Consider the following 23,239-nt stretch of genomic DNA (forward strand, 5'->3'; position numbering starts at 1 on the left):
CATTCTCTTTTCTGCTTGTATACTGGCTAAAGAATTTGATGGGTTTTTTGGGCCCAGCATCCTTCCTCATAATACTCAAGAGCTATCCTATGGGTTTGACCATCTCCTCACTTTTTTTCCTTCCCTGTGGTCAAGTCAAGTTGTTGAGTTTATTGTCACGTGCACAAGTACGGTAAGGCACAGGTACAATGAAAAACTTGGCTGGAGCAGCATCACAGGCACGTAGGTACAGACAACACGCAGAATATAAATTATACATAAATTATATGAGACAATGAAGAGAGAGAGGAAAAAATCCTGTGCAAAAAAGAGACAGGTCCATGGCAGTGCAAGAGGTAGTCTGTAGTGTTCCGTTGCTGAGGTAGGGTTAGGGTTGTGCAGGTCGGTTCAAGAACCTAATGGTTGTAGGAAAGTAGCTGTTCCTGAACCTGGTGGTGAGGGACTCCAGGCTTCTGTACCTCCTGCCTAACAGTAGCAACGAGAAGAGGGCATGGTTTGGATGGTGTGAATCCTTGATGATAGATACTGCCTTCTTGAGGCAGCGCCTCCTGTAGATGCTGTCAATAGTGGGGAGGGCTATACCCATGAGGGACTCAATGACACAACTGAGTAAATCCTTGCCTTGTTAATGATGCCAAAGACTGGTAGCCTGCCCAGTTAGATCACAACTGTGAGCCTCAACTTAGACACCAATGAGAAAGGCTTGAAGGTTAAATTACAAGGATAGATTTCATAAGCTTGCATTGCATTTCCTTGAGTGTATAAGATCAAGGGACAATCTAACCAAGGTGTTTTAAGATGTTTAATTAATGGGGTGGATTCCATTAGCTTTTTCAGTTACTTTCCTGTACTTGTTTTTTTTTGGTAAATCCTAAATAGACCCCTAAATCTCTATGTCTTATGCTTCTTTCGTCTAAAATTAGAGTGAAATAAGAAAGGACTTTTTTCAAATCAAGAAAATCTTGAGTTCCTCTCCCACAAATAGCACTAAGAAACAAAAGCAGAAATAAGGCAATAAAGATGTTGGAAAAGAAAAGATATTGTGGTCTAATTAAATTGTTCAGGGCTATAAACAAAAAAAAACCTGCTGTTGTACAGTGTCATATCGAGTCTCTTGGAATTGGCCCAAAGTGCCTCGCAAATAGTGGATTACTTCAGATATGCAATAACTATTATTTTAGGGGCAACATGGCAAACAAAGACACACATCAAACAGCTGGGAGGGATCATCAGCAGATCATCGAGAGGACGCCTTGTTTTCCGTTGGAATACTGTCATGGGACTTTTAATATGCTGCTGAAGAGACAGATGGCGTCTTGGTTTAATGTGTTGCAATATTCTGTCAAGAGTGTTATTTATAGGTATTTTTGGAGACAGAGTAGCTTGATGAAAATGGTAGGGAAGAGGGGGAGATGGGTTTAGTTTTTTACTTAAGTTGCTCCCTGCCCTATTGAGTTTTAATGCTTATGTTTCTTTTGAGATCACACCAACAGTGACTAAAATGAATGAAAAAGTCCTGAAATAACATTTCACTTCATTTCAATACCATTTACCAGTAATTTTGTTGTCTGTGTTGAAATGACAAAGGACTGGAATTGCAGTTGTCAGTTTGGGATTATTGTAGAGATTTTATGGTTTCAGATAATATCCAAGGAAGTCAAGCAAAAAGACCCTTGGGACCTTTAATAGTCTTGTTTAGATCACCTAGGTGTACTTAGAAGAACTCCGCTTCAAACTGCATATATTCACTTAGCAGTTTGAATTCCTTTGCTGTATTACTGGAGCCTTTTCCTTCAGTTGCCCAGCTCCTAAACTCTGGAATTGCTTCCTTAAATCTTCTTTCCAGGTACTCCTTAAACCTACCTCTTGGGCTAAGTCTTTGGTCACCTGTTCAAACATCTCCTCTTGTAGCTCAGTGTCAGAGTACGTTTCATAAAGTTACTCTGAGGTACCTCGGACTAACATTAAAGGAGCTGTATAAATGCAGATTATTGTTGTTATTGATTCCATGATGCTGGTTAGATTACTTGATAGATTTCTGGATCATTCATCCAGAAATATCAGTTCAAATCCCCATTACATCAGCTGGAGAATTTAAATCAAATAATTACATTTGGAATTAAAAAAAAACTGCTCAGCCAGTAATGACAGCCATGAAATCACCAGCTTGTTGTAAAAACCCATCCCATTCAATAATGTCCTTAAAAGAAAGAAATCTGCCATCCTTACGCAGTCTAGCCGAAATGTGAGTCCAGAATCACAATGTGGGTTGACTCATAATCTCCTCAGATTGGGGGCAAGTGAGCCATAGAATAGTACAGCACAATACAGGCCCTTCGGTCCACAATGTTGTGCTGGCCTTTAAACCTCACCTAAGACTATCTAACCCCTTTCTCCCACATATCCCTCTATTTTAAATTCCTCCATATGCTTATGTAACAGCATCTTGAATTTGACCAATGTACCTGCCTCCACCACCGCCCCAGGCAGCGCATTCCATGCCCCAACCACTCTCTGAGTAAAATACCTCCCTCTGATATCGCCCTTGAACTTCCCACCCATTACTTTAAAGCCATGCCCTCTTGTATTGAGCATTGGTGCCCTGGGAAAGAGGCGCTGGCTGTCTACTCTATCTATTCCCCTTAATATTTTGTATACCTCTATCATGTCTCCCCTCATCCTCCTCCTCTCCAAAAATTAAAGCCCTAGATCCCTTAGTCTCTCCTCATAATAGCCATGGGCAATAAATATTGTCACTGTCTTTGGTGTCCCCATAGAACATTGAACAGTACAGCACTGGACAGGCCATTTGTCCCACGATGTTGTGCTGATCTTGATTTATACTAAATGTCCTCCTCCTGTGTATCATCCAGATCCCTCCATGTAAATGTGTTGATTGAGCAAAACAACGTTGGGTGCATAAATCATCTCAGCATATTTCACAGGCCAGAAGTGGAGTCTGTAACTCTGGGCCAAACATATTTAAAATTAAAGGTGTGCTAATGAAGTATGAACACTGTAGTCCCTTAGGTGAAGGCCCTTCCACTCCACTGTTCAGTGAAGAGTTCCACGAGTTTGACTCAGCAGCAGAGTAGGAATGGCCATATACTTCCAAGTCAGAGTAGTGTGTGACTTGGAGGGGAACTTGAAGATGGTGGTGTTCCCTTGCATTTGTTGCCCTTGTCCTTCTAGATTCCAGAGGCCCCAGATCTACGAGGTGCTGCTGAAGAAGCCTTTGTCCATGGTAGATGCAGAAACTGCAGTGGTGCTGAAAAGGATTCAGTTGGCAGGTTGGTGAATGAAGTGCTTTGTCCTGGACTTCCTTAAGTACTTCTGGCGATTGGGGGTACTTTATTGTTCCAAGTTCAGGTGACCACAGGGTAAATATGTCTGTTGTTGTCTCAACTCTTGTAGCATGAAGGAGTGTCTGGATGGTTTAAAGGGATGTTGGCTGACCTTTGTGAAATCTCTGCTAACAGCATCATACTCCAAATACAGTTTGGCAACTAATTCGAAGGTCGTTAATAGTGTTTATAGTAGTACAGTCAGCATTAGTTCTTCATCAGTTTTCCCACTAAGAACTAAAAGAGGCAGACACCAGTTGGTGTTGCGGATCCTGTAGCCTCAATGTGGAGTCATCAAGTCACAGAGAGATACAGCACAGAAACAGGCCCTTCAGTCCAAGGAGTTCAGGCAAACCATCAAGCACCTATCACCCACCAGCTCTTGCTCCACCCCTTCCCCCCACCCTTTTATACTGGCGATCTCCCCTCTTGCTTTCCGGTCCTGATAAAGGGTCTCGACCCAAAATATCGACTGTCCAATTCCCTCCGTAGATGCTGCCTGACCCACTGAGTTCCTCCAGCTCCTTTATGTGTGTCGCATCTATTTTCACCCATTTTATTCTCCTCACATTCCCATCAGCGCCTCCCACGTTCTACCACTCACCCACACACTGGAGACAGTTTACAGTGGCCAACTAACCTACCAACCCACACATCTTTAGGATGGGGGAGGAAACCGGAATACCAAAAGGAAACCCACAGAGTCAGAGGGAGAACATGCAAACTCCAGAGTTTCGGATTAAACTTGGGTCACTGGAGCTGTGAGGCAGCAGCTCTGTTAGTTTGCACCACTGTGCTGCCTAACATAATTTATTCTGGTCCATTTCAGGCTCTGGGTGCAACCATGAGGGTCAGCTCGATACCAGATCCTCTTGGGATAGTGTCACTGGCCACTAAATTAGGTTGTAGATTTAAGATCTGTTCTTTGTACCCTAATCTTCTGATACTCCAATGGAGATTTGCAACTCTTCATTATTATTGGTACTGGTATTGGTTTATTATTGTCACTTGTACCGAGGTACAGTGAAAAACTTGTCTTGCATACCGTTCGTACAGATTAATTCATTACACAGTGCATCGAGGTAGTACAGGGTAAAAACAATAACAGAATACAGAGTTAAGTGTCACATCTACAGGGAGGTGCATTGCAGGTAGACAATTAGAGGTGTAAAGCCAAAGTGGAAATTTGTTTGTAGGGCTGTTACTCGTGCCATGATTTCCCAACGTTCAAAGTGCCACATGGAGTAGTGCAGTAGTACATTAAGGAGTGCTGGTTCCTCAAAGCTCCAGCAACCCAGGGTTCAATCATGACCTCTGGTGCTTTCTGTATGGAGTCTGCAACTTCACACTGTGACCGCATAGATTTCCCCTGAGGATTCTGGTTTCCTCCCACATCCCAAAGGTGTACCGGTTGGGAGGTTAATTGTCTCCTGTAAGTTACCCCCAGTGTATGTAGGTATTAGGAGAATAAGGAGGGAGTTGATAGGCATGCAAGAGAGAATAGGTTACAGAGAAATGGGATTGATGTGCATGCTGTGTGGGCCAGCAGACATTCAATGGGTCAAATGGCCTCCTTGTATGTTAGAAAATAATATTCCATTGCTTACAATGGTAAGGCTGTGACCGGGTCATTGACTATTCTGCTTGTGCACCAATGCCCAGCTTCTGCATCAGTGCATTTCCTCCGTGCACAGTGATCCTGCGCCAATAACTTCTCCTGTGTCAATGCTCCTGTGCTCCTTCCCTGCCTCATTGCTAGCTCAGTGCTGCTTTAATGCCAGTACACTATTCCAGTGCCAGCAGCTCACTCCTGTGTAGCACGGTCTCCCTGCCCTCGTATTACCCAGCTCACGTGCCAGTGCCGTGAATCTTTGCCAGTAATCTGCTCCTGTGTTGCTGACCTGGTTGTGTTCTCGTGCTGTGGAAACTAAACTCCAGTAAGGAGTCAGCAGCTTTGGAAAGGAAGGATAGCAAAGAGAGGAATAATAGTCTCTTAAGAGTGCAGTTGGCAAGAGATGAGGATGAAACACCAGATGGATTAGAGAACGATGTCACTTTCAACATGTACACTGCTGGACGATTTCCTCCTAGTTTAGGGATAAGTTGTAAATTTTGCTGCCACAATCATGCAGGAGAAATCTTCCCCCCTCTGTACTAACGGGTGCCTCTTGATTTATGAGCCTGGTGGCATTTGTCCATTTTTCTTGTTTATAATCAGTTGTGCCGCGTTGCAAGTTATACTGTTTCATTATTTTTGTGTTTTAAGCAATGTCGTTCCGTGTCATGTTCACAAGACGTGTTTATGTGAAAGCAACTTCCTTTGTGACTGTAATCCAAAAAAAACAGCAGCAGCATAATGCTACTTAATAAATAGCCTTCCCAGCAGTTGGACTGACGAACTGAAATGGTAGAAAGCATTTGGAAGCTGTTCCAATGATTACTTCACCGATTTTAATCTTTAGCATAACCCATTAACTTTCCTTACAATATTTAATGATGTGCACAAGTACAAGATCTTCAAATAATTTAGAAATTAGCTTATGCATCAGTAAGATGCAAATATTATAACAGTAATGGGTTCATATCAATCTATCCTACTGAGTTGTAAAATTATTCAGGCAAGTACTGTTAAATTACTCTGATCAATATTTGAAAGGTTTTCTGCTTGATGTGGTAAAATAACACTGTATCTTATTGTAAAATCACTCTTCTTGGTTTTGTGGAATTATTTTGTGTCATTTTAAAAGGACATCATTAAGCTAGAAAAGGTGAAGAAAAGATTCACAAGGACGTTACTAGGACTGGAGGGCTTAGTTGTAAGGAGAGACTGGATAAATTGGGACTCCTTTCCTTGGAGAAGAAGAGGCTAAGGGGTGACCTTATAAATGTTTATAAAACCATGAGGGACACAGATAAGGTGAATGGTCACAATCTTTTTCCCAGGATAGGGGAGTCTAAAGCTAAAGGGCATAGATTTAAGGTTAGAAAGGGAGATTTAGAAGAGATCTGAGGGGCAAATTTTCCACACAGAGGGTGGCAGGTATGTGGAATGAGCTGCTAGAGGAAGTGCTAGAGGCAGGCACAATTACAAAGTTCAAAAGACATTTAGACAGGGACATGGATAGGAAAGGTTTAGAGGGATATTGGCAAAACACAAGGAAATGGGACTAGCTCAAATAAGCCACTAGGTCAGTATTGATGAGTTGGACCAAAGGGCCTGTTTCCATGCTGTATAACTCTGACTCTATGACATTACTGCCTAGAAATGCATCCCAATTGATATGATAGTGGCATTCAAGAGGCTTTTAGATGGGCACATCAATATGCAGAGAATAGAGGGATATAGATCATGTGCAGGCAGAAAGGATTAGTTTAATTTGTCATCATGAGCCAAAGGGCCTGTTCCTCTGCTATACTGTTCTTTGCTTTTGTTCTATATCACCAAGGTGCTGTATCAGTGCATCGTTCTCTATCTCTGAAGCTCATCTGTTCAGCTTCAATGGAATAAATTTCAGTGTCAAGTGTACAACAAACTGGTGTTTCGATATACTGTATTTAGAGCTAGAGACCAGGGATAAATTTCTAGGCCTCACTAATTTATTTTAATCCAGTTAATGGCTTTTTAAAAATAACCCTCTCATTGAGAGTCACCTGCCTAGAAGTCATTTTGCTCCTGGCTTCGATTTAAATGAGAGCTGACAACCAGGAGAGCACTGTTGCCCTCAGGGAGCAGACAGCTAAATTGCAGGATTTAGTCATCGGTGTTAGCATGGGTCAAGAGACTTGGATCGTGTGATCAGCAAATATTAATATCTGCTAATCAGGAGAGCTCCACCGGCTTTGTGGAGTGCATAGAGTTATAGCGTCATACAGCACAGAAATAGGCCCTTCGGCCCAATCAGTCCGTACTGACCAAGATTCCCATCTGAGCTAGTCCCATCTGCCCGTGTTTGGTCCATATCTCTCTAAACCTTTCCTATCCAAAAGCTGACCCTCAGGTTCCTATTAAATCTCTCCCCTCTCACCTTATATCATTTCTCCACGGCACTGCTACGCAGGCAATGCCCTTACCTGTGCCCACAGCTAGCTACTTCAGCCTGCACCTCTTCATGGCAAAAAGGTACAAGCCTTCCAGGGAAAGAGATCATCATGGTCATCCTTCATGGACACCAGCTGCCTCTCAAAGCTGTGGCATCAGAACCTCAAACTACTCAAAGGAACTGCCTAGTGTATGTCCATCCCCCTACCTCTGATCCATTACTGATGAATAAATTTCGTCAGATGTGGAATATGGTTGAAAGGATGTTGGGAGATGAAACCAAAGTCAATGCTGATTCTGCATCACTTGCAGCTGCGTGCAATCCAACGGAAACTGAAGATAAAAAACCACTACAGATGTTGGAAATCTGAAATAAAAACAAAGAATGATGGAGACACTGAGCAGGTCTGGCAGTATCTGTGGAGAGAGAAACAGAGATCACACTTCAGGTCGAAGACCCTTCATCACCCAACCATTTGCTTGGTTCATGAACCCTTATAGGATAGGACACTATCTTTGAGAATCCCTGCCCATCTGGAGATCTGGTTCATTTCACACAAAGAGTATGGTCATGATATGTTCTGTGTGAGATGAAGCTCTTTAAGGAATTCCTTCCTAGTTTGTTTCTTCATCATGCCTTCTTTGTGTAACAATGCTGAGCACCTCTGGAAACTGCCTGTAATCTTCATTTGTGAGATCAGTTGCAAAGACGGATGAACATTTCCATGGCACCTGGAAAAGTACATAAGAAACAGAAGCAGGAGACAGTCATTTTACCCCTCACGCCTGCTCTGCCATTCAATAAGGTCATGACTAACTTTTTACCTCAGTGCCACTTTCTTGTACCTAACCCATTTTCTTTGATTCCACTTATTTCCAAAAATCTTTTGATCTCTGTCTTAAGCATACTCAGCAACTGAGCCTCCATAGTACTCTTGGGTAGACAATTCCAGAGATTCACCACACTCTCATTTCTGTCCAATTAAGTGTGTGCTCCTTGTTCTAGACACCCCAATGGAAACACCATGCCTCCATCTACCCTGTCAAGTCCTTTAAGAAGCTTGTTTGTTCCAATGAGATCACCTCTCATTCTTCTAAATGCACATTCTGCTTAATGTCTCCCCAGAGGATAACATCTCTCTCCCCGGGACTATCTGGTGAACCTTCATTGGATTTCCGCTATCACAAGTATATCCTTCCTTAGTTAGGGAGACTACACCAGTGCATAACATTCCCGTTGCCGTCTCACCAAGGCTCTATATAACTTCAGTGAGATATCTTTACCATTATTGTTAAATCCTCTTGGTTTCTTTTCGCTTTCCTAATTATTTGTTGCAGCTGCATATTAACTGTCAGTGTTTCTTCGGTAAGTTTGCCCAAGACCCTCTGAAGACCAACACCTTACAATCTCTTTGAATGATGCCAAGTGCATCCAGAATCTGTATTTTTGAGATCAGCTGCAGAGTTGGATGAGCGTTTCCAGACCTTGATAAGGAGAAGGTCCAGAGGAGGTTCACAAGGATTATCACGGGAATGAAAGGCTTAACATATAAGGAGCGTTTGATGGCTCTGGGTCTGTACTCGGTGGAGTTCAGAAGGATGAAAGGGGATCTCATTGAAACCTACCAGATACTGAAAGGTCTAGATAGCGTGGATGTGGAGAAGATGTTTCCATTAGTAGGCGAATCTAGGATCCAAGGGCACAGCCTCAGAATAAAGGGACGTCCCTTTTCAGATGAAGAGGAATTTCTTCAGCCAAGGGGTGGTAAATCTGTGGAATCTGAGGGCTCTGGAGGCCAAGTCACTGGGTGTACTTAAGGCAGTAATTGATAGGTTCTTGATTGGTAAGGGGGTTAAGGATTACGGGGAGAAGGCAGGAGAATGGGGTTGAGAAAAAAAACCATAATCGAATGGCGGGGCAGACTCGATGGGCTTAATGGCCTAAATCTGCTCCTATCTCCTATGGTCTAAGAACATAAGATATAGAAATAGGAATAAGCCATATCGGGCTTCGTGCCTACTCTTCCATAAGTTCTTATGCTGCAGTAATCATGGGTGATCCCCACCATCTGGTCCATGCCATCTTCTCGCAGCTACCATCGGGCAGGAGGTACAGAAGCCTCAAGTCCCACACCACCAGGTTCAAGAACAGCTACTTCCCTTCAACCATTCGGTTCTTGAACCAACCTGCACAACCCTAATCGCTGCAGATCAGCAACACTATGATCACTTTGCACTAAAATGGACTTTGTTTTTTTTTGTTCTAATTGTGTTCTTTCTTGTAAAAATAGTGTATAATTTATGTTTAATTTAAGTTTCTCTTGTGAATGCTGCTTATCTGATGCTGTGTGCCTGTGATGCTGCTGCAAGTAAGTTTCTCATTGCACCTGTGCATACGTGTACTTGTGCATGTGACAATAAACTCAACTTGATATTAATCTGCATATAGACTGGTCAAACTGAATCAGCAATAATACAATGGAGAATGAATTCCTGAAGTGGAATATGGGAGAGTTTTGTAGACTAGTATGTTGAAGAGCTAACAGATTATCTTGCATTAGGTACAGTGCAATGCAAAGGGGTTGGTTAATGAGCTTTTACTGTGTATTCCTTCAGGGAAGAGTGAGCACGGCGTGATAGAATTCTTCATTAAGATGGAAAGTAAAGTAGTTAGGCCAATACTAGAGTCTTAATCTATTCAAATTAAGGACAAAGGTACGAGGATTGGGTTAGCTGTGATGAATTGGAAAGCCTCATTGAAAAGCATTACGGTGGATAGGCAATGATTAATAATTAAGAGTGAATGTAGGAACTGTTACAGTTATGCACTTCCTCCTAGCGTCAGAACACAAAAAGAAAAACAACCCAACTATGGCTAACAAAAGAAGTTAAGGGTAGTATTAGATCCAGTGAGGAATCACATAAAGTTGCCAGAAAAAGTCGCAAGTAAGGATTGGAAGCAGTTTATTCAGGGAAAAAAAAAGACCAAAAGATTGATTAAGAGAGCAATGAGGAATAAGTAATGAGCAATAAGCTTAAGAAAGTAATAAGGCATAAGAGAACAGCATGAAAATAAGCTTGCTTGGACATAAAAAGAATTTTTAAAAAAAATTTTATTTACAGCGTGGTAACAGGCCCTTCCGGCCCAACAAGTCCACGCCGCCCATTTTAAACCCAAATTAACCTACCCGTACATCTTTGCAATGTGGGAGGAAACCAGAGAACCCGGAGGAAACCCACGCAGACACGGGAGAATGTACAAACTCCTTACAGACAGCGACGGGAATTGAACCCCAATCGCTGGCGCTGTAATAGCGTCGCGCTAACCACTACGCTACTGTGCCACCTGTGAAAGTGTCTGCAAGTACGTATATAAAATGAGAAAGATTAGCAAGGACAGGTGTAGATCCATTACAGTCAGAAGCAGGAGAATTTATAATAGGGAATATAGAAATAACTTGGTTCTGTCTTCATGAAACAGGGCACAAGAAACTCCCCAAAACTGCAAGGGAACCAAGAATCCAATGAAAAAGAGGAATTAAAGGAAATTATTATTAGTTAAAATAAAATGCCGAAGAAATTAATCGGACTGAAAGCTGAGAAATCCCCAGGACCTGTTCATCGACATCTCAGGGTAGTTAAAGAAGGAGCTGTGGAAATAATGAAAGCATTAATTGTCATAGGATCATAGATATTATGGAACTGTTCGTGCAGATTGGAAGGTGGCAAATGTAATGCCACTAAAACAGAAGGGAGAGAGTTAGCTGGGAACTACAGACCAGTTAGTCTAACATCTTTAGCAGAGAAAATACTGGAGTTTGTTACTGATAAGAGGACACTTAGTAAATATCAATGGAGATAGACAAAATCAAAATGGATTTATGAAAGTGAAATTGCTTTGGACAAACTTTTCCAGGGTTTTGTTGAGAACGTAACTAGTAGAACAGATAAAGGAAAACCAGTGGAGGTGGTGATCATCGAGAGAAGCTAAGCAAGTTGGGTCTGTATTCTTTGGTTTAGAAGAATGATGTCATTGGAACAAAAGAAGTCCTAAGAGGGCATGACAGGATAGATGTGGAGATGTTTCCACGAGTGGGAGAATCTCGAATGAGGGGGACGTAGTTTTAAGATCAGTGGCCACTTGTTTAAAACCGAGATACATAGAAATTCCTTCTCCCAGAAAGTGGTGAATCTCTGGAATTCTCTGCCCCAGAGGGTTGTGGAGGCCGGATCATTAGAAGTATTTAAAGTGGAGGGAGATAATTCTTTGAAAAATCAGGGGATTGAGGATGATGGGGAACTGGCACAGAACTGGAGATGAGTCCTGGGATAGATCAGCCATGATCGTATTGCATGGCGGGGCAGGCTTGAGGTGGGCAAGTGGCCTACTCCTGCTCCTATTTTCTTGTGCATCCTCCTGCCACCCAATTCCGTATCATCAATAAACATATTCACGAGGGGCATAGATAAGGTGGATGGTCACAGTCTCTTCCCCACGGTAGGGGGGGTCTAAAACTAGAGGGCATAGGTTTAATGTGAGAGGGGAAAGATTTAAAAGGGACCTGAGAGGCAAGTTTTTCACACAGAGGGTGGTGTGTATATGGAACAAGCTGCCAAAGGAAGTGGTAGAGGTGAGTGCATTTAAAATGTTTGAAAGACAAAACATAGACAGCTACATGGATAGGAAAGGTATAGAGGAATATGGGCCAAATGCGACCCAAGAGATAATTAAATAAAGTTTGAACATTGTTTTGGGTGTAATATACTTACATGGATTAAGGACTGGACTAATGCACAGAAAAGAGAGAATAGAAAGCATTTTATGTTGGGAGCCTGGGGCCAATTGGGTGCTGCAGGGATCAGTGCTCTAGCCTCTGGTGTTCCTGTGCTATACTGTTCTATGTTCTCTCCATATCAATGGTTTGGATGAGTGGATCGAGTATAATCAATCCAAGTTTGCTGATAAGATAAAGCTAGGTAACAGTGTGGGCAGTGAGGAGGCAAAGAGGATTCCAGGTGATGTATATGCATGCTAAGTAAATGGCACAATGATCTATTTGTTCTAAACTATGTTAATTAAAATGTGAGAGTGGGCTTTTAAATCGTCCTGTTGCGTGGAACGAAGTACTGTGAAAATTGCTGCCATGATAGACCAATGACTGGTTTGGAGAAATGTGCCCAACTTCTCCCAACAATGCTTCAAACAAGAGTTGCACAGGACCTAAAGATCATTTGCACAGTCTTCACGAGAAAATGCCTGGTCTAACTTCCAGTCAGTCTCGCTTCAGACAGAAAAGTCATGCGTCCTACTCCAGAAAACATCAAAAACCATAAAAGACAGTAGCACGTGAAATAATTTCTAGACAAATATGTCTTTTTATATATCATCCTCAAATATATCTCCATAGATTGATATTGCTGGTGCAAGTTTAATGGCTCGATGTTTTGCAGTGAACACAGTCTCCAGAACTTAAAGAGACTCAGTTCTTGTCAGTACTTGGATGGGAGGCTGTCTAGGAATTCCAGGCTTGCTCTGAAGAGGAGAGAGGCACCACTACATCACTCTGCAAGAGAAATACCCATGAAGCAAAACATGCTGTGATGGTTAAAGTGCCCCTATAATGACATTGACTTTGTGTATGTGGTCTCCAGAATGGGTAACACTAGAGCCTAAGCTCATCAGCTGATTTCTGGAAAACAAGTGTTCCTGTTCTTTACTGATATCACTGGAGCGTGTCTGTGATTATGTGCAGATGTCATGATGGATAAGAATAGGTTTACCTTTGATTCCCAGTTACTCAGCTCCTTTCCTCCCTGGATGAATAGTCTGTTGTAGCTCACCGCCTACTCTCTAATTATTCCAGAACGCCAGTGATAAATTCCAGAGAGTTCCCACCGGCGTTCTGGAATAATTAGAGAGTAGGGCTCTTCCACAGGGTGTGAAAGTCACAGCAGCCCTCCTCCTTACCCCTAACAACAGAATAACCATACATGAAGAAGCACTGTTCCCATGTTCCCTCCCCACCTCCTTCACCGGATTCCACGCTCCACCTTCCTCTCCTAACAGATTCCATCATCTTTAGTCCTTTGTCGCCTCCACCTATCACCTCCCAGCTTCTGACATTATTTCCACCCTCCCCTCCTCCATCTGCCTATCACCCCTCCTCACCTGGATCCACCTATCACCTGCCAGCTCTTGCTCCACCCCTTCCCCCCACCTTTTTATAATGGGCCGTCTCCCCTCTGCCTTTCAGTCCAGATGCAGAGTCTTGGCTTGACATGTCCACTGGTCATTTCCCTCCACAGATGCTGCCTGACCCGCTGAGTTCCTCCAGCATCTTGTGTCTTGCTCCAGATTCCAGCATTTTCTTGCATATAAACTGTAGGTCTAAAGTACATTGGGATCAATCAGGAAACTGCATGCAAATTATGAGTTGTCTGGAAAAATCATAAACCTAAAACATTAGCTCTATATCTCTCTTCACAGATGCTGCCTGCCTTGCTGAGTATTTCCAGCATTTTCTGTTTTTACTTCAGCTTTCCAGCATCCACAAACTTTGGCTTATCGATTACTGCAAATGATCAGTTGTGGCGTGCGGGGTGACGTACATGATTTTGAGTCAGAACCTTGTGGGTTCAAACCCCAACCCATAGACTTGTACACAGAACTCTAGGCTGACAGTCCAGTATGGGACTTCTTCAGCGCTGACCAATACTTGTTCTGCACTCACTACGTATGCTTCCAGAATTTCTCCGCTCACAAACTCGCTGCCGTATTTCCAGCAGTGACCCCACTTTAAAGTTGGCTGTAGATTGCTTTGGGATGTTGTGGTTATGGAAGTCTCTCTATGTATACGTCTTCCTTCTCGAACATAGTTTGCTGAGGCACAAAACCAGGGGATGTGCTGGAACTGCCATCTGGTGGACATTTGGCTGCTAGCTTCAGAATGAAATGGAGTGCAACCGTTGCTAATACCAGCAGATTTACATTACTGTCTGTTGTCTTACCAAAGTAATTGGATTTAATTTACATGAGTTTGGATTAATAGCAGCTGCAAATAGTAGTTTTTAGGTGGCTGATACCTTTGTTGCATACCAGTCTTCTTTTTCTTCTTTGTCGGTCCCTTGAGATCGATGATGACTTACTTGGTATTCGTTTATTACTGTCACTTGTACCAAGGTACAGTGGAAAAACTTGTCCTTGCATACCGATCGTACAGATCAATTCATTACACAGTGCAGTTACATTGGGTTAGTACAGAATGCTTTGAGGTAGTACAGAGTGCATTGATGTAGTACGGGTAAAAACAATAACAGTACAGAGTAAGGTGTCACAGCTACAGAGAAAGTGCAGTGCAATAAGGTGCAAGGTGACAACAAGGTAGATCGTGAGGACAGAGTCCATCTTATTGTATAAGGGAACCGTTCAATAGTCTTATCACAGTGGGGTAGAAGCTGTCCTTAAGTCTGGTGGTACATGCCCTCAAGCTCCAGTATCTTCTACCTGATGGAAGAGGAGAGAAGAGAGAATGACCCAGGTGGGTGGGGTCTTTGATTATGCTGGCTGCTTCACCAAGGCAGCGAGAGGTAAAGACAGAGTCCAAGAAGGGGAGGCTGGTGTCTGTGATGCACTGGGCTGTGTCCACAACTCTCTGCAGTTTCTTGCGGTCCTGGGCAGAGCAGTTTTTTTTTACAAAATAAACTTTATTCATAATAAAAGACAAACTATATACAATTACAAAACAGTGCAAGCCTTTACATTCTTGTACAGATCATTCATTGGTGTTACCTTTTTATATAGAAAAACAGCACCGATGCCACATGTGTGGCTCCCTGGAAACTACCTGGTCCCGTATTTACAATATTTAGAGGCTTTCTCCCTGACCCCGCCCCTCCCTCTCCAGTGGCAGAAGAACCCTAAACTGTAGTCCTTCCCCACCGAGCCTTTGCGTTGGCTGTGCCCAGCTTCAGTGCGTCCCTCAGCACGTACTCCTGCAGCCTGGAATGTGCCAGCCATGATACATCCAGATAGGATGCTTTCTATTGTGCATCGATATTGGACCCAAGGTTCTAAATCCCATCCCAAATGCTCCTTCTCCATTTTGAGTTGTCACGGGCCAGCAATACCTATGTCGATGGTGACATTAATTTTTTTCAAGAATGCTTTGAGATATCCTAGAATCATCTCTATCCATTCAGTAATCTGCAGTGACGGAGCTTGACGTGGTGTCTGGTTTGGGAGTTCAGTGCTGGCCAATAGGATAACACTGCTACCCATTGTAGCTGACTGAGCATTAATAGGGCCTCAATAGTGGGGATATTTTTCTGGGAGAGGGTACTGCTGTTGGTTAACTTATCCTGCTAGTGGTGGATTTTATGGAGACAATATTGCTGATACCTCCCTAGTGATTTGAGATGCCTTTTGTAGGTAGTCCATGTGTACAGGAGTGCAGAGATTACTGCTGCCTTGTATACCGTAAGCTTGCGCCAAGTTTGAGGTGTTTGCAGACACTCCTTTCCATTCATGGCCAAAGGCTGTGTTGCCACACTGAAGGTGATGGTGAATGTCATCACTGCCGTCTGGAGGTAAAAGTCCATGTTTTCTGCAGTCTCCTTCATTGTTGAGAGCGGTATTATACACCTGACGACAGGACAGTAGAGGAGCCTTGGTTTGCGGATGTTATGTGTAAAGCCCTTACTCTCATGCTTCAGTAAATGAACTGATGGTGTCTCATAGAGTTATACAGCACAGAAGCAGGCCCTTCGGCCCAACTCATCCATGCCGACCAAATTGCCTACCTGAGCTAGTCCCATTTGCCTATGTTTGGCCTGTATCCTTATAAACCTTTCCTGTCCATGAACCTGTCTAAATATCTGTTAAACATTGTAATTGTACCTGCCTCTGCCACCTCCTCTGGCAGCTTGTTCCATATACCTACGACCCCCTGTCTGAAAAATTTGCCCCTCAGATCCCTGTAAATCTTTCCCCTCTCACCTTAAACCCATGCCCTCTAATTTTAGACTTCCCTGCCCTGGGAGAAAGACTGTGAGCATTCACCTTATCTATGCCCCTCATAATTTTATAAACCTCTATAAGATCACCCCTCAGCCACTTTCGCTCCTGGCAACAAAGCCACAGCCTATCCAGTCTCTCCTTATAACTCGAGCTCTCCAGTCACGGTAACATCCTCATGAATCTTTTCTGCATCCCTTTCCAGCTTGATGACATCCTTCCTTCTATAGGTTGAGCGAGCTAGGGCTTTTCTTTTTGGAGAGAAGGAGGATGAGAGGTGACTTGATAGAGGTGTACAAGATGATAAGAGGCATAGATCGAGTGGACAGTCAGAGACTTTTTCCCAGGGCGACAATGGCTAACACGAGGGGACATAATTTTAAGGTGACTGCGGGGGGATATAAGGGGGATGTCAGGGGTAAGTTTTTCACACAGAGTGGTGGGTGTGTGGAATGCACTGCCGGCAGAGGTTGTGGGGGGCAGATATAGTAGGGACATTTAAGGGACTCTTAGATAGACACATGAATGATAGAAAAATAGGGGGCTATGTGGGAGGGAAGGGTTAGATAGATCTTAGAGCAGGATAAAATGTCGGCACAACATTGTGGGCCAAAGGGCCTGTACTGTGCTGTAGTGTTCTATGTTCCTTCAGCTGGGTGACATGTTCAACATGTTCATGTTCAGCCTCCAAACGTGCGCATACATGAGCAGTCTCCAAGTAGAGGCAGCGAAGAAGGTTGAACAGTTTCCTCTTTAATCTGCGGGAAGCTTGTTCAAGTTGAGATGCAGCATTGAAGTGAGAAAGATTGGGAAAAATGCTGGGGTAATGACAGAGCCTAGCTTGTTTCTGTTGTGGGTGAGTTAGTTAAGATTACCGCTTGTTTTGCATCACAAAACGGATGTAAGATGGGGATGAATTTCACGAAGCAACCAAATTTATCAAAGAGTCATAAAGAGATACAGCACAGTAGCAGGCCACACCAACCACCAATTTACACTCAACCTACTTTAACCGCATTTTTGTTATTCTCCCCACCTTCTCAATACCTCCCAGATTCTACCACTCACTAGGGGCAATTTACAGTGGCCAATTAGCTGACCAACCTGCACTTCTCAGGGATGTGGGAGGAAACCCACGTGGTCACAGGGAGAACATGCTAGCTCCACACAGACAGCGCCCAAGGTCAGGATTGAACTTCCGCTAGCCGTACCACACTGCTACCCCAACATGTGAAGCATGCTGCGCAGTCCCTTGAAATGTGTAGCACTTGACGCTGCTTCCTGCATTTCTCCTAGACAGTGAAAATCACGTCTATTGTGCCTCCAGGTGGTAGGAGTCCACAATGCACTTGAGGGAGCAGATCTTTGGTCACTGGTTGGAGGCAGCTAACGAGGACCTTGGCCCTGTGAAAGGCAGCAGAGCAATCCCGCTGTGTTTACCACATTCATGTTTGTCACCTTTCTTGAAGATGGTCATAATTACAACGTCTCTGAGGTCGCCAGCGCGTGACCCTGTCCTGACCAGTAATCAGTTTTTGTGGATATCGGGTATAATAGAGTCGTGGATTGTACAGCACAGAAACAGCCCCACCAAGCCCATACCGATCCTCTTGTCCACCTACACTACTCCCATTTGCCTACATTAGGACCGTATTGTTCCATGCTTTGCCTATTTAAATGTCTGTCTATTAATCATAGTCATTTCATCTGATTCCATCACCTCCTCTGGCAGTGTGTTCCAGATAGCAACCACTCTATGTGTAAAACAAAACCTACTGCTCAGTTAAAAACCTAATACTCCTTTAAAACTCCTTCCTCTCACCTTAAACCTATGCCTTCTTTGTTTTTGATGCCCCCACCATGACTCCCTACCCTATTTATGCCTCTCATAATCTTATATACTTCTATCAGGTCACCCCTCAGCCTATCCAATCTCTCCCCATAACCAAAGTCTTCCAATCCAGGAAACATTCTGGTGAATCTCCTCAGCAGTCTCTGGCCTCAGGAACTCGGAGAGTCAAAAAGCCTGTTAGCACAGTATCTGGGCTCATGCATGAAGAATTGGTGAGGTACCAGACTGCATCTGGTGCCCATGAAATTTTAATACGCATGTCAGCACTCTCAGAAAGGATCTTTGAGAATATGATGGGCCAGGTGTCCTGCTCCTATTCCTATTTTCTTCTGATCTTGTGTGAATTCATGTAAATCGTAATGAAAGAGCAATCTGTTAAACTATCCAGTGTAATTATACATGTGGAAATATAGTGATAGAAAAATCATTGGTCAGTCTACTACTCTTGAAATACAGAAAAGTCTCTGCTTAGCCTCCATTTCACATAACCGGCCTTTAATGTATGTCACTCTAATCCTTAATGAGAATGGCACTTGTGCATTTACTGGAGGCTGCATTCCCGCTTGCACAGTCCCAGTGGTCATCTGTGTGGGAGCATCAGCTATTTATTCAAGCATCCATCTGTGTACCTGGCTATTTACCGATACGTTTGAAAGGGATAATGCCATTCATGCAGAACAGAGCTGGAGATAGATGAGAAATTTACAGTCTGTGCCTTTTAAGAGAACCAGAAAGAGACACATGGAAGGCACAGAGAATAATCCTCTGCCACACAGGTGAAAACAGAGGTAATCCTGCCAATTGCAGGACAGGTTGTCTTACTTCATATTTTAATGAACAAGTTCGGAATTCCTTCCCTCATGTCGAGGGATTTCAAGTGGTTCAGAGGTGCTATATGCAAATAGCTTTGGGTAGATGTTACACAAAAAAGCACTGGAGGAACTCAGCAGATCAGGCAGCATCTATGGAGGGAGATGGACAGTTGATGTTTCAGGTTGAGACCCTTCATCTGGACTGGAGAGGAAGAGGGGAGATAGCCAGTCTAAAAAGGTAACTGTCCATTTCCCTGTACAGATGCTGCCTGACCCGCTGAGTTCTTACAGCACTTTATGTGTCACTCCAGATTCCAGCATCTGCAGTCTCCTGTGTCTCCATTTGGGTAGATGTTACCTTTTTCTTCATGTTATTTTTATTGCAATTGTGTCCATATCGCTCCTCCACTACAATGCTATCACAATGGTGCAGTGATCAGACTACCGAGCCGGGAGAGGACACAGGGCAACTGGCTCAAACCTTGGAACCTGCCTGTTAGTTGGAGCCTGACCCAACTTGGATTACATGGCTAGTATTATTGACAAGATACTCGTAATTTCTTCACCTATTTTTGGTGTTTGTGAAGCTGTGGATTTCCCTTTATAAATGCTCTTGTTATGCTGTGGTCAAGAAGAGGATATGAGGGAGCAGGGAACAGAAGGCAGGAGACAGAGTCCCCAGTCTCACAGACACTGTCGTTATCCCATCTGTAAATGTCCGTATCACTGGATTTACAGGCGACGATCCGCCTAAAAAAATTGCACAAGGAATTGCAGAGAGTTGTGAACACAGCCTAGTTCATCACGGAAACCAGCCTCTCCTCCATTGGCTCTTTGTCTACACTTCCCATTGCCTCGGGAGAGCAGCCAACGTAATCAAGGACCCCTCCCCCCCCCCGGACATTCTCTCTTCTTCCATCGGGCAAAAGATAGAAACCCGTAACTGTAACACTATATTTTGCATTCTGTTTTTTTCTAACTTTTGTACTACCTCGACGTATTTAAGTATGGAATGATCTGTCTGGATGACATGCAAACAAAAGCTTTTCACTGTATCTCAGTACATGCGACAATAATATACCAATTACCAATTACGCTAACAAGAGATTCTACCAGCAGGCCAAGCCATGTTAATGCAATTAACATTATAGCTTAATTATTATGATGTTGGATCATTCTAGGCAGCTGAGGTAATTGGTTTATTATTGTCACATGTACTGAAGTACAGTGAAAAACTTTGTTTTGCATGCCATCCATACAGATCATTTCATCACATCAGGACATTGAGGGAGTACAAGGGAAAACAATAACAGAATGCAGAATATAGTGTTATAGTTACAGAGGAAGTGCATTGCAGGTAGACAATAAGGTGCAAGGCCATAACACGGTAAATTGTGAGGTCAAGAGTCCATCTTATCGTACACCTTTCGATAGTCTTATAACAGTGGTACAGAAGCTGTCCTTGAGCCTGGTGGTACGTGCTTTCAGGCTTTTGTATCTTCTGCCCGATGGGAGGGGGGAGGAAAGAGACTGTCCGGGGTTGGTGGGGTCTTTAATTATATTGACTGCTTTACTGAGGTCACTCCAATGCAGTCGATTGACAGTGCACCATTGCATTAAAGGAAACACAGGTGCCCCTCCTTCAGGTGGATAGGTTTATTTATACCCTATTCTATGGACTAACAAAAAGTGTCCAATAAGCTCTCATCTAAGGATGTAGAGGTGTGCAGAAACATCTCTGTGCAGAATTAGCAGGGAATGTCCATTGCATGCCATTCTTTGGAATCCATCAGCCACCTATGGCTCAAAAAGAAAATTAAGCACAATGCCTTAAGGGTCCTATTACACCTGAATGTGGGAAGAGAGGTGGCGCAGCTAGTAGATCTGTTGCCTCAGAGCTTCAGAGGCCCGGGTTCAATCCTGACCTCTGGCGCTGTCTGTGTGGAGTTTACACATTCTCCCAATGGCTGCTTGGGTTTCCTTCGGGTGTTCCAGTTTCCTCCCATATCCTGAAGACGTGCGGGTTGGTAGGTTAGTTGATCACTGTAAGTTGCCGCTAGTGTCTCTGTGAGTGGTAGAAACTGGGGGGGGGGGGGGGCGGGGGTTGGGGGGGGAGAATTGTTGGGAATATCGGAAGTATACAATGGGTTAGGATAGGATTAGTGTAATAATGGGTGGGCCAAAGGACCTGTTTCCTTGCTATATCTGTCTACAAGCTTTGAAGACTGAGAGAACCAGTGCACAAACTTTATGCCTGGTTTCATTACACTCTCTCCCACTCCCTGTATCAATGAAAATTGGACAAGTTAAACTATAACTAATAAGTACATGGGACGCTGTGGTGCAAAGTTGGAACAGGTATTGGAAGAAATGCCTCACATCCCCACCCTAAACAGCTTGGCACACCACTGGTAGACTGGTGACCTGATGCAGGACTTCGACAGTTATTACGTCAAAACCCTGCATCACATCAAAATGTCGACAATTCCTCTCCCCCCGACAGATGCTGCTGAGCTCCTCCAGCAGATTGTTTGTTGATCCAGATTCCAGCATCTGTAGTCTCTTGTGCCTCCACTGGGAGACTGTCTCCTGGTACTCTCATCCTTGGAGAGATGCACCTAAAGCACCTCAGGTTGCTGCATGTATTACTTTGTGCTGTGAGGTCAGACCAGCTTTTTTTTAACCAGCACTGCTATTTTGAGGGGTGTTTAGGGTGCAGTAGTTTCTGGACGCTAACTGTTGCTTTGGCTTTTTCTTCCAATTTACAGCAGCGTTGAAACAAGCGGTTATATGAGTCCAGATCCCACTGCACAAAACAGTGCTAGGACCCTCAAAACCTCTTCATCCGAAGCCAGGTGAGTCCTTCAATCTATTCTGGAGGGTTAACCTCTGACAGGTCAAGCAGCTCAGAAAGGTACCAGTTAGCTCATAATGTTCTGCCAGCTCTTCGATAGAGCTAACCAAAGAGTAAAATAATATTCATTAGAACAAAGGTAATAAGGGATAGATGCAGGAGTAGCCATCTGGCCTTGGAGTCTACACTGCTTTTCAGTGGGAACACCCCTAATCCTTTATCTCAATTCCACTTTTCTAGTAAATTGGTTGACTATTGTCACATGTACTGAGGTACAGTGAAACACTTTGTTTTGCATGCCATCCGTACAAATCATTTCATCACATCAGTGCATCGAGGTAGAACAAGGGAAAAGCAATAACAGAATGCAGAGTAAAGTGTTACAGTTACAGAGAAAGTGCAGTGCAGGCAAACAATAAGGTGCAAGGCCATGACGAGGTAGATTGTGAGGTCAAGAGTCGACCTTATTGTACTAGGAGACCATTCAATAGTCATAACAGCGGGATAGAAGCTGTCCTTGAGCCATGTGGTACGTGCTTTCAAGCTTTTGCATCTTCAGCCCAATAGGAGAGGAGAGAAGAGAGAATGTCCGAGGTGGGTGGGGTCTTTGATTATGTTGGCTGCTTTACTGAGGCAGCGAGAAGTGTAGACAGAATCCATGGAGGGGAGGCTGGTTTTTGTAATGTGCTGAGCTGTGTCCACCACTGCCCAACCTTTGTATTGCTTGATTCCCTATTGATCTCAGCCTTGAATAAACTCAGTAACTGGTCATCCACAACCCTCTGAGGCAGAGGCTTCCCTGACAGAAGAGATTTCACATCCTCGTCCACAGCAGCTGACGTCTTATCCTGAAACTACCTCCCGTCCTAGTCTGAGGAAATGGACTCCCAGCATCTACCCTTGTCAGACCCTCACTGATGAACCCTCACAGGGTAGCACAACGGTGCAGCGGGTAGAGCTGCTGCCTCACAGCTCCAGTGATCTGGGTTCAATCCTGACCTCCGGCGCTGCCTGTGTGGAGTTTGCACGTTCTCTATGTGTTTCCTCCAGATGCCCCAGATTCCTCCCACATCCCAAAGTCATGTGGGTTGGTAGGTTAATTGGCCACTGTTAAGATATCTATTTATTAGTCACATGTACATCGAAACACACAGTGAAATGCATCTTTTGCGTAGAGTGTTCTGGGGGCAGCCCACAAGTGTCGCCACGTTTCCAGCACCAACATAACATGCCCACAGCTTCCTAACCCATATGTCTTTGGAATGTGGGAGGAAACCGGAGCACCCAGAGGGAACCCATGTAGGCACGGGGAGAACATACAAAAT

At 43.8% G+C, this 23,239-nt stretch overlaps 1 protein-coding gene across 1 annotated transcript in view; it reads left to right on the plus strand.

The window, feature by feature from the left end:
• kif6 (kinesin family member 6) overlaps positions 1 to 23,239 on the plus strand; it is a 431,738-nt gene that overhangs the window by 397,059 nt on the left and 11,440 nt on the right. Inside the window, exon 20 of the mRNA XM_052024853.1 lies at positions 21,829 to 21,915. Coding sequence (XP_051880813.1) covers positions 21,829 to 21,915 — 87 coding nt within the window. The remainder of the gene's footprint in view (positions 1 to 21,828; positions 21,916 to 23,239) is intronic.

Source organism: Pristis pectinata, chromosome 10, assembly GCF_009764475.1.
Source record: "Pristis pectinata isolate sPriPec2 chromosome 10, sPriPec2.1.pri, whole genome shotgun sequence".
Taxonomy (NCBI): Eukaryota; Metazoa; Chordata; class Chondrichthyes; order Rhinopristiformes; family Pristidae; genus Pristis; species Pristis pectinata.